This window comes from Sebastes umbrosus, chromosome 4 (genome assembly GCF_015220745.1).
Source record: "Sebastes umbrosus isolate fSebUmb1 chromosome 4, fSebUmb1.pri, whole genome shotgun sequence".
Classification (NCBI taxonomy): Eukaryota; Metazoa; Chordata; class Actinopteri; order Perciformes; family Sebastidae; genus Sebastes; species Sebastes umbrosus.
The window spans coordinates 24635511-24654407 of NC_051272.1; the positions used below are offsets into that span (position 1 = coordinate 24635511).

The following is an 18897-nucleotide window of genomic DNA, read 5'->3' on the forward strand; positions in this document are numbered from 1 at the left end:
TTGTCTTACAAAGCAAATAAAAGTGATTTTCCACAATTATTTCATACCTAAATGTAAATATATTAACTTTTTTTTGTTTTTAATGTAAGCTTACATTTAGTTGAACCCGTAGCCAACAGTGACTAACGGCAACCTCTCACCTTGTACAGGGCAGGGCAGAAACAAAAAACATTCAACAAAAAAAAAAGAGAGACAGTGCAGCAGAGACAAGGTTAAAAAAAATAAAAATAAAAAAAAAGGCAAAAATTAAAACAAAATTACTCTGAAATCCATAAAACCATTCCAAGAACATTTATCTAACTCCAATGCTTGATAAAGAGTCATATTCTGTTATTTCTAACTGTTATGGATAGTAAGACGATGCTGACGGTCAAAAGCACATACTGCACATTGACATAAATGTTGTGCTCCACAGTGAAACACCACATATTTATACAGTCACTTTAAATATCACCACAAAATATAAAAGGAAGAAGCTATCAAGGCCAAGTAAACTTTGCCAAAAGATCCAACAGAATATCTCTGCTCTCTTAATTGCACAAACTAGAGTCTTATCCAGTGCATCGCTATGTCCAGTGAGCTGTTATGGACCTTACAGATGCAACATTTTTATTACATGTTTTTACTAGGAATTGGGAGAGAAAATTATAACACGAGTGAGAAAATCATGATTCTCCTTTTTAGCCAGAGTCAAGCAGCTCTACTTTCACTTGAATGTATCTGTCAGCATTCTAGGCGTATAAATCTTCGGAAGGAAGGAATGGGCTGATACACTAATTAGTGTGTGTACATATAAATGTGTGTGTGTGTGAACACAAACACGTGCACGTGTGCTGGTGGTGAGCCTAATAAAAGGAGAAGCTTTTCCTGGCAATCAAGCTTCGCTGAAAGGCCCCCCCATCTCCCTATGTGTCTCCTGATTTGGAAAATTCACTCCTAAGTAAAATCCTGTGTGTGTCTATGTGTGTGACTGTGTGAGAGTGTATGTGTAGGTTTCATAAGAGCTCAGTGGAGAGAGAGCATGAATTATAGAGAACAGAGCAGGGTCTTAACCATCCGGTTTGGAATCTCACACGCAAACCTTTCTTTGAATGGCTCCAGTCGAGGCTCTCTGTTGTTTTCTTTTCTCACACGTTTGACTCTTTACGCCCGATTCAGTTCAGATGATACAAACGTTAATGACACGGCTGTGCTGCACATATATTGGACAAATGTCTAAAAAGCAGACCAGTACAGAAATCTAGTGTCACATCAAATGACCAGCCCACTTCAGCTGTATGAATACACAGTTAGATCTGGAGATCTTGTTCTCTCTTTCTCTGTCTCTTCATCTCTTTCTCCGTCTTTCCCTTTGTCGTCTTCGATTGATCCTTACTTTATCTCTCTCTGCAGCATCTCCTCTCATCACCCTCATTTCCTCCCACATTTCCTCCAGGTTCCCCTTTTATTTAGATAGCCACGGCAACTAACACACACACACACACACACACACACACACACGCATTCCAACGTGAAAACACACGTGCACGCGTGCATGCTCGTAACCTCTCTTGATTACCCCTGACCTCCTGAACCGTAATGACACAGCTGCCACTTTGATCAGCCAATCACCACGCGGCGCCACCCAGGTTCTCAGCGGGGCTGCCACTGGCCTGATAAAGCCCTCTGATAGGCCCCTGCTGATGCATTTCCTGTTTTGGTATGCTTCTTCATTTTTTATTTTCTCCACCAGCTGGTCCCCGCATTCCTCGGAGTCGGGGAGGGGGGCAGGGGCAATGCCTGGATGTTTATGTTGCATGTGCATGTAGGGGTGAGTGTGTGTGTGTGTGTGTGTGTGTGTATTTTTTGCAAGGGTCTAACTGTGTGTGTGTGTGTGTGTGTGTGTTTGTGTGTGTGTGTGTGTGTGTGAGAGTGTTTGTGTTTGGTAGCCTAGATAGTTGGGTCTGGGGCCGAGAGGGGGCGGGGTAGGTGGAGATGCTTGAAATTGGGGGGGGGGAGGGTATGTGAGGGTTGTTTACATGTGTTGGCCAGAGAGAAATGGGGTACATGGTGGGGGCTAGGGGGGGAGGGGGGGGCTGAATGACATAGATGGAGGGGATAATGATAGTGAACAGCTGTTTATGTGTGTGTAATGGGGGTGGGTGGTTGAGACAGGCGAGGTTTAGGTGTGACTATAAGGTACAGAGGTTTTGGCGTCTAAGACAGAAGGCGATGTGATTCATCGTTTGTTATTACAGATTTGGTCGTGTTATTCTTGGCCGTTGCTGTTATTGTTGTTGTTGTTATCCTCCGAGTGTCCAGTTGACCAGATGGATGTAAACGTCTTTGTGGGTGGCTGGGTGTGTATTTAGATGCTGATGATCTTTTCCTGAGAGCTCTGTTACCAGGGTCCAATGTCTCCAGTAGCAGACTGGGAGCAGACATGCCCAGACATGAAAACTACCACGCACACACACAAACACACACACACACACACACACACACACGCGCGCGCACACACACACACACACACACACGCACACGCACTTTCTCACTCACACCCTCTGTTTGTCTCCGGGCAGAAGTATGTGCGTATGTATGACTGGACGCCTTGCGCTAGTAGCTATGTCAGAGGGTCCCTGCAAAAAGACCTTCAAGTATTTTCAGTTGACACCAGAGCCGGTGTTCGCCCACCTGCCTGACTCCTGCTCTTGCTCTTTGTCCCCTCAAAGCACGTACACACCAGGGCTGGGGATCTCCACGCAATTAGATACGAGTCTCTGAGCATCTTACTCCATCTGAAGCTAAGCACTTTTTCCTCACTGTATGACCACATGAACAATAGAGTAATTGTTAATATCTGTATCTAAAAATGTCAGACGAACTCAGGAATTGAAGCACACACTGATGCACCAATCCAACTTTCTCTGACTGCCAATACCAAATCAGATAAAAACTTGATACTTGGAAAATGTATTGGCTAATACTAAATACCAATCCAATGCAGTAACTTTTTTTAGAAATATTTAAAGAACATTTGAACTAATGCCTCATTGCTCTCACTCCTATGTGTATGGCTGTAACTCACTTCTTTGCTCAAAGTGGACACAAGAGTTCATGCAGCCTCATTATTTCAGGGTTGCGCTCATATGGTGTTTTATATTGTAATTATATTGTAAGATAAAAACAAATGCATTGGTACATTTCTAGAGCAGTGACTGAAACTATTTAAAGTTGCAATCCTTAAAATTCAATGAAATCAAACCCAAGTTTTGATACTATTTATGGCTGGCATTTTTACTGCAATAGCCATTCAATGTATTTACTTTTAGTAATTATCTCTCTGGATAGTAGTTTTTATTGGTAGTGGCGGAGTCCGCCATTCCCGTGATGGCGTCAGATTGCCTACCTAAGCATGAAGGGATCACAGGAAAACAATGCACTCATGTAATCCAGTGCAATGTTGTCTCATTGATAACAGCCTTGTTGTTTACTGTTGACATCTTTATACGAAGCAGAGTTGTATTATGTTAATGTTAATGCAAACGGAGCATCTTACCACTGCTACTTCACATTAAAAGCGCTCAACTGGCTTCAACACGTGTATTGCTGCCCTGTATGTTTAGCCCCACTAAAAAAAAACATCGTGATAAAAAATGCTCATTAACTTGCCTTTATTTTTAACCCAAATCGGAGTATAATCATTACATTGCAACTTCCTTCCCGGAGCAAGGAGTGACGGTTGTGTCAGTTAGGATAATAAAACGTGCGGTTTTGGCAGAGCACATGGTGTTCTTGTCAGGATTACTTAATTAAATGTGGTTAAACTAAAAAAAGATATATTAGCAGCGTGTCCAACATTTGCCAACAGAATCTAATCTCATGGCGGTATATGAAAGCATAAAAGAAGCCGCCGGGGTGAGTAAGTCAGCTCCGGGGCGTTGGAGTTGACAATTTTTTTATGCATCCATGCTGAATCAAGAATCACGCGGCAAGAAATTAATTTTCCCATTTGCACGAAAAACATCTATGCAAAAAAAAACATTGTCCAAAATATTGTCTGTCTCCCTCATGTGGACCAGAGGACATTAACATGAATGACATGGAGACACACAGAAACACACACTGCTGCAAGCCAAAGCTGACCAAGTTATTTGGCTGTTGTCGAGCTGTGGAGGAGATGTCATTGTAATTGGAGGGAGGGCCGGGGTCATGACCCTGAACGAACCCACAGCAGGATGCTATTGGTTAGTGGTCTACTCTCTCTGCCACTTATCTGTCTTTTACAGAGAAAGATGATTTGCTCTCTCTCTCTCAGCTGTTATTTTGCTAAATGCCTTTCAGGCTCTCATGTCATGTCAACAATTTGACTTCTTCACCAGACTTTTTAACTCACTTTTTCGTTGTATTCTCCATTGAATCATTCTCACCTCACTGTCTTCCCCGAGAGAACGACGGTCCAGTTTTGTCTATCTTTTGGTACTGACTTTCTTCACCCCTTCACCCTCCCTTCTCCTCACTCTATCTCCATCATCGTCTCTCACTTGTCTGTTCCTGGAATGGTTTGCACCAGGAGGTCTGGACGGAGGCGCAACGGGGCAGAGTATTGTAAGTGTGTGTGCGTGTGTGTGTGTGCGCGTGTGTGTGCGTGTGTGTCAATGAGATAAAGTGAGAGTGAATGTGTGGCCCACCCAGGGGCCTGGCAGCGGGAGCTGTTTACAGTCATCAGACTAGTCATCATCTCTACTCTTCTGCCCTCTTCCACCGTCTTTCCTGCCTCTCCCAGTTTTCTCAGACTATTTCTTCTCTGTGATTGCAGATAAAAAAAAAAACACCCATAGATTATGCAATATTAGGCAATGAAACTGTAGAGATCAACAATATGAGCACAGGATTCTCTGTATGTGTGGGTATCTAACCTAAGATCAACAGTTGGACTGTGTCGGAGTGGACTGACACAGTTGATTTCTGTAGATTTTTAGGGCGTTTGCAGATTTGGCCTAAATACTTGAGTGCAAATCCAGGTCACTGTCTTTTAGCCTTTCAGAGGGGGAGTCATTACTCTGGGTTTGTTAGTATACACGACGCAAGACCACTTTATAAGACTGCACTGAGTTTGAGCTTTCACACTTCACCCAACTTACCTAACTCTTGAGGAAAAACTGTCTCGGGTCAGGGAAGACCTCTTCAGCTGGCTGTGAAAACACCCTTCCGACTTTTAGCTTGGTTGGTTTGTTCATCTAGTAACAGTATAAGTCCAAGTGAACTGAGGTACAGTTTGTTATAACTTGGGGTGTAATGTAGGCGTGTAAAAAAAATATGGATACGCTTAAGTATAGCGATATTATGTTTTGTGATACTGTATTGATTCTCAAGAACACAATTGATTTTTAATTAATAGTTTCCATGTACAGATTTGTGGCACAGTGGCTCAGATTGCACTAAAAGTTGTGCTATGATGTTGGATGTTACAGGGACTGTGATAAATGCAAATGCAGATCCCACTGTTCTGATATGCATAAAAATCCAAAGTGGTAAACACTACACATCCAGTAAAGGATGGAAACACTTTGGGTTTCACATATTGCCAGGAAAAGCAGAGCTAGACATGATGGTTAAAGCTGCATGCTAACTCTGTCGTAGACAGGAAACGTTATCGTATTGCGGTAACGTGCGGTCAAGCCAGCCGTCACTCTCATCTCAGTGGTCAAATTGGCCGACGCTACAACTGTAGAGCACCCATATACTGATATTTATGTTAAATGCATTCAAATGGCCCCGATGGAGCTGACCATGGATGTATGTAGAGAACGGAGCTGACGTGAGAGCTAGTGACAGACTTGGAGAATTTAGAGGAAGTATACACGTATGACTACGTCTGGTTTTCAAAATAAGGTGTTAACAAAGGGAACTGTATATACAAAATACATATATGGAAATAATATTGATTGGATTATATTCACCAGAAGTATAAAACATGTTACATGTCCCTTATAAATTAAAAATAAAATGCCACTAATTTGTGAGGGAAATGTCTTTATTCTTTGATTTTTTTGGTTGCTGGAAAAAATGTAATAAATAATTCCTGACAATGACTGATATATTTGACTTAAGGACATCTCTGACAACATACATGCTGAAAATCAAACATTTTCAGTATATCAATTTAGATATTTTCCAAAGTAAAAGTCCCTAGAAGTGTATTATTCAACTTTTCCCCATGGTCTAGTGTTAAAAAAGTTAACAAAAAAAAATCCATAAATCATAATATCGGATCACAGTACTTGTAGAATTGCAATACTTAAAAATCGCAATACATATTGAATCAGCACTCAAGTATCTTTATAGTATCGAATCAGGAGATAGGTGTATCGTCCAAGCCCTACTAACTAAAAGAGCCCCAAAACTATAAAGAACATTTTGTCCATTGTTTTATGGGTACAAGGAGACGGCTGTTGACATCTGATAGCCAGCAGTTACTCATACTTGGAAAGGCAAGCATAACAAAATGAACCAAGGGCAAACCACAGCATGTACTGATCACTGTATTCAACTATTTCCCTCTAATATGGTATCAAGACCAGAGATGCTAAATTATGTCAAAAAGGGTAGACAAGTTCACAATGCGTAGTCAAACCTAAAGGAACAAAATTAGTTTTTTTCCCCCTTGCGCCGCGGCTGCCAAAATCCATAATCTTGCAGGATGACAGGTTGCCAAAACCCTGTCCAATAAACAAGCTACTTGTGAGTCCATCTGACTTTCGTTTACAAGCCCCGGTTCACTTGTAATTGGGCAGTGTGAACTTAAATGAACCGAAAAGAAAAATGCAACAACAATTTCATCTGTGGTCGAGACCAAAGAAAACAGACGCACAAAGGTGTGATCACACCTTTAAAATCGGCAGTCTGGCTGTTAGGGCTGTTTGTGTGGTAATTGCTCCTCCCTCTAGTTGAGCTGCCCTTGAGGCGAGGCGCGTAATCTCCTCCTACTGGTCAAGTGGAGCTGGTTACTGGCCAACAGTAGGAAAATGGTGGCTCATTTAATCAGCAGCTCACAGCAGCTCCAGGTGTCGATGTGTACAACTGCACGAGTTGCTGAAAAAGAGCATGCTACAGTCAACATTTCCCTAGTTAAATAGGGTTTATACACACACACACACACGTATATCCCACACACTCAGCAGGGGGTTACCCTCAGCTCTAATCCTGGTAACCTCATCACTGTGGTGTCTCCTTCTGTAGTCTGCCAGGTTCTCCTACCATGGTGCGGTCAAAATAGATTCTACCACGATGTGAACACCTCTCGACCTCTTTTTCACTACAACACACACTCAGTACTATTCATGATGTCTCTGAGCTTTGCCTCAGTTTACCCCACCGCCCCACCACACTGCCACCGCAGCTGCATGAGCCGCAGCCTCATGAGATTTCTCACCGCGTCGTCAACACCTCTCCGTATTCAGTGTGCGGTCCAGATTTGGCCTTTTACTCTATCGGCCACCGCCAACATCTGGTTGATTTTTTTATTGACTGCTTTTGCGAATGGCTCTATCTTCTGATGCCTTCTGGATTGTCCATCATCAATAAAAGGGATATGTAGTTTGTCTGACGATCTCTCAGGGCGGGTGTGAATGTCTCAGTTTCATATTTTCAGACTGTGCACTTAAAGACGTGTCAGTCTCTGTGACCACATTATTGAGAGCTCCTCGGTCAAGTGTGGTCATCCAAGAAGTCAGTGTACTTGGCCCCCGCCCCTCAAGTCACATCTTATTTCATTCCACAATAACTCTAAGGTGCTCGAGGTTGCGAGAGAACACAAAAGAAAGGCTGATCTCAGATCGTAAAGGAGCTGTTAGAATGTTATTTTCTGATGGATTCAATTTTGAAGTTGTACAGATTATCTGAATGGAAGTCACCATTTGACCTCAAGAGTAGGTTTACAGCTGTTTAACAGACTTCAAAGTAATAAAATGTTGCTCCAAAGTTTTTTCATTCCAGAGGACATAAAATCGGATACCACGGAGGCTGTCCTGTGGATTGAGGATATTGGAAAATTAAGTCAAACCTTCTACAATAGGGTTGAGTAATCATCTTGGAAAGCCTCCTTTTGTTATTTTTATGTTCAGATTTGTGGCAAAGTTCTTACTCGGCAGCCCATTCGGAGGCATTTAAAATGCTGATGTGTATCTCATCTGTCACACGGCGCTGTCTGCTTCCCAGTCCAGTCCAGTCCGGTCCACTTATGTCCCGTATGTTTTTTAACTCTCCGAGCAGCAGGTTGAATCAGCCTTTTGTGTCCTCGGCTGCCGACTGTGTGCCATAATGTTCTATTCAGCTCCAGGTCGTAAGGCACCGCGCACCGGCACCTTCCATATTTCATACTTAAAATCTAAGCTCATGAATAATAAAAGAGTCACCCCTCTTCACATTTTCCCCAGTATTGATTTCACATGCATTCCGAGGTTGCCGGACACATATTCATCCATTCTTGCAACATTTTTTTCTTCATCTTAAGGGGAAATTGTTACACACGCAAACGCGCACCAGGACTCCCCCCACCTACGGCTGTTTTTGAGTTACGACTGCATGCTTAGTTTGTTACAGATCAGAAGCAAAGGTCAATCAGATAGAATACAGTTGTCCTTTGTGTGTCTCTTTCCATCTCTCGCCTGGTCTTCTTTCTTTTCGCTCTCCTCTTTCCCTCCTTCCCTCTGGGGCTGCAAACAGGATTACTGTGTATGACTCTTGTATCCACATGAGCACACACACACACACACACACACACACAAAAGCAGGTTTGATTTAGGGACATTTCACCACAAGGCTTCCACCAACTATAAGCCAATAAAGACACAAACCATTTTATGAATAACTGCAGTGAAAGCAATATGGGGACACCGATCGTTGTCCCTAATTTCACAGATGTCTCCAATCAACTGGTTAAAAGTCCGACAGTGGTCCCCAAATGACACAGCGCAGACCGGCACCGTAAATACACACTTCCTGGAGCCAGAGCAAAACATTAAATTAGAGCTTAATAAGGAAACATGCACATACAGTACACACAGATGGGGGGAAAGTGAGACGGGTTGGTAGTGAGTCAATGACAACATTTGCCTTCCCCTCTTAACCCCCCTCCGGTGTTTCTCCTTCTTTTCCCATTGAGAGGGAAACTGTGGGTGTAATGGGTTGTTCATGTGCGTAAGAGGAGTATGTTTACATCACTAGCAGCGCGGGGCCTCGTCTCAATATTCCTGGATGGCGGCTTGATTCAATTGGGAGCGTGGTGAAGACGATGGCAGAGCGAGGGAAAATATCCACTCCTGCAATTTGTCGTGTAGGAAGCATACTAGGTAACAGAAATGGTACATAATGCCTCACTGTCTTTCTCCACTTTTGTCCTTTTTGGCCAGGCCGTTGGCTTTCACCATAAATCACTCAACATGCACTCATACACACTCCCTCTCTCACACACACACACACACACCCACACACAAATAGAGACACACAGAAAAGATCGTTTTGGCTCGGAGCACACGGGGGACCGAGGGGACATGGGCTTTGCCTCTGCTGTGGTATGATGTATATATTTCAAACAAAAATAAAAACGCTCTCTGCCAGCACTTTCTCTCACTGCGGAAATGTGTCCAGCAGACGCTTGACACACACACACACACACACACATAGGGTGCGGCCTGCTGCCAACAATAAGACTTGTTTAACGAGTCTCGACGCTTTGTTGATTTCAATCTCAGGGCTTTGTTGTTTTTGTGAATCGCGCTCTCTGAGGCCGGTATTAATCTTCGCCATGTGTATACACAAGGTGTCCAGCGCTGCGTCGTATAACTGGGAACTGTCATGCGACAACGTTTGGTTCACGTTGGGTGAAGTCTTGTTTGGCTCACTGATCCATTGTTTCCCCCCGTTGTTAGGACTGGTGTTTATAGTGCTGTGGTAGACCCTTTCCTCAGTCGCCCCCTACTTTCCTCTTCCTCCTCCCCAGTCACGTCCTTGCATCGTCCACCCCCCATCTTTCTCCCCGCCGCCTCCGTCACCCCCCCACTCCTCCTCTTACTCCTGCGGCAAACTTCCCTTGGCGTGGTCCGGTGTTTGTGTTCTGGATTATGCGTTCCTCGATGGCAGTGTGTGCGAGTGTGGAGAGACACGGAGGGCCTTGGCAGGGCGGTCGGTTTCCAGGTGCTTCTCTGGTGTTTGGCAGCCCTTTGCCTGTGCCTGACTAAGCCCTCTCCTCCTCACTGGGTCTGCACTCCCGTCTCTCCTTCCTACATTGCTGCACTCTCTAGAAAAACCTCCTGTAGTTTGCAATACAGGCGTTGCCGCAAGACAGGAACACAAGAACAGGGTGGTTTTTCTTTTGATTGAAGGTTGTGCATGTTTTGCTCCAGCTGCTCCTCAAAGCTGGTATCAGAGAGTTTAGACTCAAATAGCCAGGTTTTAGAGAGTAACACGAATTCAGCTCTGTGTAGAGTATCATACTCAAAATAGTAGTTTCCATAATAGTTGTGTTTTGGATGATTGGATGTAGTTAGATGCCTGGTCATGCCAGTATTGGACATGTCAGGCTCGATTGTAGTTCACACACATAAAGACTGGATTGTGGTTAATATCTTAATGCAGTGACCTCTGGATCTGTGTAGGCTAAGACCCAGCCAGTCTCTCCCACCAGGGTGTCTTGTTTTTCACTGAAAACCTCTAATTAGGATTAGTGTAAGAAATGCCGGTGGAAGGCGGACCGCGGTCTCTCCAACAAATAAAAAGAAAATAGACAGTGGCTCATTGGAATTGAAATTGGAATTAAAAATACCTTTTACAGGATTTTGTAGTTTTACAGTTTATAGTTTCTTAAAGGACCCATGTGTAACATATCAGGGGATCTATTAACAGAAACGGAATATAATATTCATAACTATATTTTCATTAGTGTATAATCACCTGAAACTGAGAATCGTTGTGTTTTCGTTAGCTTAGAATGAGCCCTTCATATCTACATAGGGAGAAGGTCCTTTTCACAGAGTCTGCCATGTTGCACCACCATGTTTCTACAGTAGCCCAGAACGGACAAACCAAACACGGGCTCTAGAGAGAGACTTTTACGTTTGTACGTTACCTGAAGGCCACCGTAGTTCTCAAACACGCTTGTGAAACTGCTGTAAACCGTGGTACCGCCTCCGTCTGAGTCCGTTGCTCCTAAAGTAGTGTTATTATGGTTAGGATTAGAGATGTGACAGTGAGGACATTTTCCCACCGGTTAATAAACTTGTGACAACATCAATGTTACCGATTACACTGGACATTTTACAAGAAAAGATGACGCTCAACATCTGTAGCCTGCTTACTTTGATCTTTACCGTTGGAATGCTGTGTGTCTGGCTTCTCCGGTCCAGCTTTCGCTGTGGGGCCGCAGGTTTCCACCCGGCACTGGTCTGCTGCGCACACCGGCTGCGACCGCTCCGTCCTCCTCACAGTGGTTACCTCATTAACGTTATGGTTCCCTTTTAGCATTGGGTTTGAATCCGAAATATTGCCCGATAGGCGCTTTTGCTTTTCGCTTTGACACCAAATCCTCCGCCATCGTCTTGTCTGTCAACCTTTTCTCGTTTTCCCATGTGTGAAATCTGACTCCTGCTACTCTGAGCTGAGAGTCTGTATGGAGCAGACACATTCACTTTCAGTTTGTAGTGTCTGTCGTCCGACTATGTATTGATAACACGGCGCTAATACTGAAATGAACTAAATGGGCTTTATTACTGTAAAAAAAAGCAAAACGACGGTGGGAGCAGTGGGTAGGTAATGTAATCGGTGTGTGCCCGACCACCGTGTAACACTGGTAACACCGACTACCGTGGCAAGCCCAGTAAGGATGGCCTCTGAGTGAGGCGAACGACGTGACCACGGTTTTGCACTTGGCAGCTCACGTTACCACCGCAGTCTTGGAAAAGGAGGAGTGAGCGGAGGGGTACTCAGTTGGTTGCAATCTGCAACCACACCACAAGATGGTGCCAGATCCCACACACTGTACCTTTTTAAATTGACTTATTTAAGGGACTCAGCTCATTTGCATTTCCTCCCCTTTTTTCTCTTCACTTTCTGTTATCAGAAGCATTTTACATGCAGTCAGCTTCGCATGAAGCCTCTGCTATTAACAGTGTCCTCCTGCAGTAGCAAGCACTACACATTTTGGATGCACGAGGACATAAAACTAAAGAAAATATCTTTAAAACACTGTATTGCTTTTAAAAGTCTGCGAAACTTGGTTATACAGGAAAAACAATGAGCTTTAGCTATAAGCTAAATTTGGTGCAGGCTCATTTCTGTCATGTTTGAAGTACGGAGCATCTCATAACTTGTGTGTTATAAAGCTCTAACCAGCGTGTATCCATTATGGCCACAACATAACATAACATAACAAAACACATGTAAATATGCACCTGATCACACACATGTATACATGCACAAGTCTAAACAGTACATAGTGATACCCAAGTCTCCTACTGTAGGTTGTCCCAGTCAAGCCCGTTTTGGAGCAGACAAGACCAGCTCCATTCTGTATCTCTGGCTGTGTGAGCTTCATGTCATCTCCCCCTTTGGGAATTAAACCATGCTATGTGGTAATTATATGCATGTTTCTCTTGGTATTTTGGGGGTTGGAGACAGACAAAGTAACATTCACATCAGAGCCAGACCATTCCTTAACGCCTACACACTGACCCCAAACAAAATATTTCACATATTTAAACAGAATAGTTGATTGACAATTGTGTTCATGGAAGCAATTCATTTTACAGTGGCAGGCCCTTTAAATTAATCTGGAAGTGTATGAGTCACATTATGACATTTCACTGTTTGTCATTATGAAGTGGAAGCTGTTGCTTGGTGTGAACTACAACGTTAGCGATCATTAATCACTTTGGGAACATTAGCGAGGATTAGCTCCAAATCCGAACACACAGCGATACAAAATGACACATGTAAGACGATTCCGGCTTCATGTGAAGTCGAGTCATTTAAGGACAGCAGTGATTTGGCTCCAGTTGAGAGTGATAACAGTGAATTCTTGTTACCAGGTGTCCATGGGAGAGGCCGAGAGGGATCGGCTATGGATATGTGTGCATGCCTGCACCCACTGACCTGTTATTTTTTTTGTGCATGGGCGTGCAGGCATACATGTGTGTGTACTGTACTTATGCTCCACGGCAGCCTGACACAGACTACGGTTGGGCCGGTGATGCATTAGCCATGGCCAGAGATGGGTTGGTATGGAATAAATAATGGATACCATCCTTTCCCTCTGAATAAATCAAGACCAGAGAAATGGAGAGAGATGAGAGATTAAATGTGGGAGTTGGAGAAATTGAATGCCAGAGAGAAAGAGAGCGTTTGTGTAACTGGAAGAGGAGTATAGAGAGAGAGAGAAACAGTGTCCTGAATTCCAAATCAGTATCTCACTTCTCCTCTCTGCAGAGAAAAGGAAATGGTTTTAAGGAAAAGGCACATTTGAAAAATGGTTTGTGAAATGATTTTAACTAGAAAAATTCCTCTTATTATTAGGTAGAAAAACACGGTGCTTATTTTGCTCTCTTTTTTTGTGCCTTCTCATCCCAGGCCCAGGGCCAGACGTTCAACTTCCCGGACATCTTCCCAGAAAAAGAGCGGGAACCGTCGGAGGGCTCCGTGGAAGAGATGCAGGAGAAGTTCATGGAGGACGAGAAGCAGAGACAGAAACTGGACCCCAGGAGAGGAGGGGTCACCGAGTGGTTCGGACTCTGAGACAGCCCACTGACCGGGAACTCTGCACTCATATGGAGCGGCGAGGGTGTTTCGTTGGGAGCAACGTGTATTGATTTACAGCGCGACCGTTGTGATGTCACATCTATTTCTGTAAGAAATACTCACAAGTGTGTAGTAAAGAAGAATGAGCATGTGTGTGGGTGACTGGAGACATGTGTTTGGTGTGTGTGTGTGAGTTAGCGAGGCTTCGGTCCAGTAACCCCGAGCCAGAACAGAATCACAGGAGGAGGAGAGTGGCCTGGCTCCATCTTTCATGAAACCAGCCCACCGTACAGAATCTCCATCACCTCAGATGACCTCCTCTCCTTTCTCCTCCCACCCGTCCTGTTCCACCTCCTTCTCCTTTCACCCCTCCTCTTTGGCACCAGTACCTCTGCACCTCCTCTGTCTTTGTCTCCTCTTTCCCCACGAGTCTCCTTTTCCTTCTTGTGCGTTTCCTCTGCTGTCCTTCCTTCTCCTTGTCCCTTTCCTCGGCGCTCCTCTTCCTCCGCCACGCTGGGGAGCGGCATATCGTGGCATCCCTAGTAGCCCTGACTCTCAGCCAGTTGGATCCGACTACCTGGACAACCCACATCCTTTCCTCTTTTATGAGTTTGCCTTGGATTAATTGACCACTTTAGGTAAACAACAATTGAGATGTTGTTTCAGCAAAGCAACGACGTGGAATTTGCTGGAGTGTTTTATTATTTTGTGGTAGCACCTCTTGCCATAACTCTTGAGAGAAGATTGTACCCAGTGTTTGTGTGTGTTTGCAGGACTTTGCCAGTGAATCTGTCTAATTGTAAGTGCTGCTGGAACAAGAACTAATAAACGGTCACTTGTCCAAAAAGTGCTTTGCTTACTTTTTTTTTCTTGTGTTCTCCTACGCTTCATCTCCCACGGCTGCTGCGCTCAACAACTGGCACTTCGAGACGCTGTTCGCCACACAAGCTGGCCCGCGCATGTGCCAACGTGGTCTGGTAGCTGTTTTGACAAAGTAATGATCTGTGTTTGAATCGGGCCACTTGAGGACTGAGCTCTCTTACGGTAATAAGGCCCATAAAGGGGAGGGACCTCTCCTGGGCTCGCTCAGACCCTCCATTATGCTGAGAGGCCAAGGTTACAGTAAGTGTCCCCCAGCCGTGACCACTAATGCTGGCTGGCTAATATAAAGGTCCAGTCCCTGACCTCACCCAGCCAACTCAGCTATCACTAAGGAGAATGTCAATATTGATCCTGTTGGCCCATTGTCTGCTGCCTGGAACCACTCACCCCCTGCGTCGCTATAAAGCAATCTGATTCGGAACAAAACAAGCCTCCTGTTACTCAGCCACTCAATTCCTTTTCTGTCTGCCTCACTCACTTTCTCACTTTTCATTTTCTTCTTTCCCTGCTCATTCTCTCTCCCTGTTGCCCAGTCCGGACCTCCAGAGAAACCGACAGCTGTTTAACCGAGAGAGAGGGAGACCAAATTCCTGTTCTCGCTCTCCTCCTGGCCTGAACAGACCCCACATGAAAGTTGAGAAATCAAGTTCTGGTGTTTGCCAACAAGCAATAATCTGTTCTCCCCATGTTCCTTGTCCTGGGGATACCCGGCACCTTCTAAAGTCAGATACACACACTTGTGAATAAGTACTGTGAACTGGCAGTGAGGTGCTGGTATTATAGCTCTGTTTAAAGCCTGCTGACTGGTGATTATTTAGTGTTTTGGACATTTTGGATCCTGCCAGTGCACAGACAGACACACTCGGTCAATGAGCTCATCTCTTTCTCATGCTAATAAGTGTCTCTTAGTCATTTTAGCTCTTTATAAAGAACAACTAAACGGGAACAACTGATAAAAAGAAAAACATTCGGAGGCGGAAGGAGTAAAACAATAAATGAAGTCTTAGACAGAGATCGTAACATGATATTTTCTCCACAGACTGAGTGATTAACATTTTTCTTGAAGTAATGTGTTTCTCAAGATCATTTATATTCTACAGAAAATAAAATAAAGATGATATGATTTGATTTTTACCCATGGTGATCATTCTGCTGACAAGATAATCTATTCTAATCATTAACCATGTTACATGAGCTAAAGAAGGATAGACTTTCATTTTTAAGTGATAACATCTGTGGAGGACCTGCCAACATTGCGTAGTGTTTGGACGTGAATAAAACGGATGATTGTTTCTCTCCAGAAAAGAACAAGGGTCACACTCAAAATGCAACATTTACATTAAAAAATCCAGAGGTGGGATAAATGCCAAATCACATTCAGTTTATTTTTTTATTTTTTGCTCAGTCTTTTTATTGGTATTCTGTACAAAATTCACTAAATCACAGGAATAATTGTATAAAGACATTATAACCCCCCATGTGTCTGCTCCAACGAAGCCCCATCCCTATAACAATATTACTGCACCATTAAATAAGCAGAGTTAATTTCATAAACAATTACATTTGTACATATAAATGAATTAAATGTGATATAAACGTAGATGCGAGACACACACACACACACACACACACACACACACAAAAAGAGGAAAGTACCAAAAAGAAATAAAGAAATAAAGAAAAACAAAAATAAACAAACAAACAAAAGCAAAAAAAAAATAAGTGTAAGTTGTGAATTACATGTAATATGGGTCAGCAGTTTAAAACTTCAATGCCAGTGTCGTACATTTTTTCTATATAGATTAAAAAAGGTCTCCATATAGCATAACATTTCTGAGCCCACCCTCTTGTGGTATAGTCAGTTTATATTTTCAGAATACAGTATCTTCTGTTACTGTGGTATCAGCAGGAAGGACTTAATTACAAGGTGAGATAGTCTGAAGTCTGAAGTAACGAATTATATTTACTCTCGTTACTGTAACAAAGTTGTTTTTTTCTTTAGGCTACTTGTTCTTTTTGGAGTTGTTTAAAAATAATAATAATAAATCGGTAATTTTACTTTAACTGAAGTAGGCTACTATTTATCAGTAGCCTGTTGTACTATTGTACTTTATATTACAGGATAAAAACCAAAACAAATGTTACATGAAAAGGTCCTGACCTCAGAGGGCGTGGTGTGAAGTGGGCGTGTCGCGAGGTCCTTTTGACCACTGCTTTTGAGGCATCCATGGTGAAGAAGTTGCAGGTGTGTCTCGCCGCCAGAGGAGAGCGCCACCTCCACCTCCAGAGACGTCACACTCCGGACGTGATGCGTCATAATTGGGGCCACTGCAAAAACACACATCTTAGGAGGGTTGTGGTTATAATTAGCATTATTGTACTTTGGCAAAGTTTTAAAAAAGTGTCACCTATATTAATGAATGAGTGATGTAAGGCACCTGTACAGTAGCGGTAAGCTAGGTCTAGCTAACGTGCTAAATGCTAACATGCAAGTGGTAACTTCTGCTGTTCACTGAGGAGCTTCAACTCTCAGTCAGGTGTGTGAGGACTTTCTGCTTTTTCAGACTGTTAAAGGGACTGTTTGTAACTTTCAGAAATGCTTGTTAACAGCGACACCTGTGGCCGTTAAGTCAACGAAAGTCAGCGTCGGGCTCGCGCTTGTGCTCGCTCTACATAGACATGAACGAGCATCGTTCAAAACAGTGAGGCGACACACGTCAGCTAAAACCACAATATCACTCTATATTTCACCTGTTTGGCAGTAATGTTAGCTGACCAGACGAAGGTCTCTCCATGAATCAATGCTGATCCTAGTGTTGGCTTTTCCTGCTTCAGCCTCCTGACCGCGGCCGGAGGAAACAGGGAAGACACCGGCACCCGATCGGAGACGATAACGCTTCTCTCTGCGGAGCCCAGTCACTTCACAAGACACGGGAAACCTCTGTTGGTCTGGAGGAGCTGCTGCAGTTATTTCTGCACAAACGTCCACTGTACATTCACTAGATATTCTCAGAGCTACTAACTCTTCTGCAGCGTGGAGTGTGCGCGCATGCACGTGAGGTGGAGCGAGCAGAGAGAAGGCAGGCAGGAAGAGGAGAAGAGGAGCAGAGTACAGCAGAGACTCCGGCCCTGGAGATCAAAGCTACGGTCTCCCCCGCGTCCTCCGACCACGGCCAACACCGTTTTGCAAGACGGGCTTCACTAGATACAACTTGAGGTTTTGGTGCTTCTGTGTAGTTTGTGTCAGAGTCTTGTCTGAACAGTGTAGCCACACGCGAACGCACATATATGAGCGCGCATGGAACACCGACCCGGGTGATTTATACGTGTAAGAAGTTACAAACAGTCCCTTTAATCTCTGATGTCAACGTAGAGCCTCATTCAGCACAAAATGTTTTGAATGTGAGGAGCGCAGTGGGACCAGAGGCCAAGTACACAAGTTGAACCTGGAGCAGATTGTGGAGGACTTCCTGGTGTTCAAGACTTGCAGGGTGCCATTCAGACAGGTGAGTACAACAACACAAAGAGACACGTATAGTTGCGTGTGCACGCTATCCAGTGTGCACAAAGTCCTGCTGTATATGTACTTACATTAGTGGCTGCAGTTTCTATTGTTTACATGGCCATGCTATCTGCTGCTTTGATGATGCTTTATTCTGCTGTTGATTCTAAAATACGTTTTAGGCGCCGTGGTGTCCATAGCTTGTATTATTTATTGAAGATCATTTTTGTTTAGGCTAATTGAAGGCAGCATATTTATAATTGATAATCAGTTGTATGCACCGTCTGTTGTTTTGGACATAAGGGGTCTCCTCCCCTTTTTAAATGTAACACAGCAACAACAAGTAAGTAAGTCTACATATTAACTGACCTACTTTTTCACTTTTATTGAAGTACATTTTTACACAAATAGCCTACTTTTACTTGAGTAAAGTACTTTTACTTGAGTACAATTTTCTAGTACTCATTCCACCTCTGGTAGTAAGTGTCTTCCCATTAAGTGGGCTTTGGAGAGAGAGGTCACTTTGGAGACGGACCATGACGCATCATCCTGGCTGCAGAACATGAAGTAAGACTCAAACTTGTGGACCATCAGGCGTCTCCTCATGTAGTAGCCCTTTGACTTTGAGATTGTTTCCTTAAAGGGATGTGAGAACAGTGTGACAGTAACTCTGCAGGACTCCATAGGGGTCATCTTAGTCCTAGTAAAATGACATATTTATTTAAGCACATTTGATTTGATTT

General features: G+C 43.7%; 1 protein-coding gene across 1 annotated transcript in view; it reads left to right on the forward strand.

Annotated features, from left to right (window-relative positions):
- The window catches only part of mrpl23 (mitochondrial ribosomal protein L23), a 47816-nt gene extending 33196 nt beyond the window's left edge, over positions 1 to 14620 (forward strand). Inside the window, exon 5 of the mRNA XM_037767926.1 lies at positions 13603 to 14620. Within this exon, the coding sequence (XP_037623854.1) occupies positions 13603 to 13767 (165 nt within the window). The 3' untranslated portion in view covers positions 13768 to 14620. The remainder of the gene's footprint in view (positions 1 to 13602) is intronic.
- The last annotated feature ends 4277 nt before the right edge of the window (positions 14621 to 18897 follow it).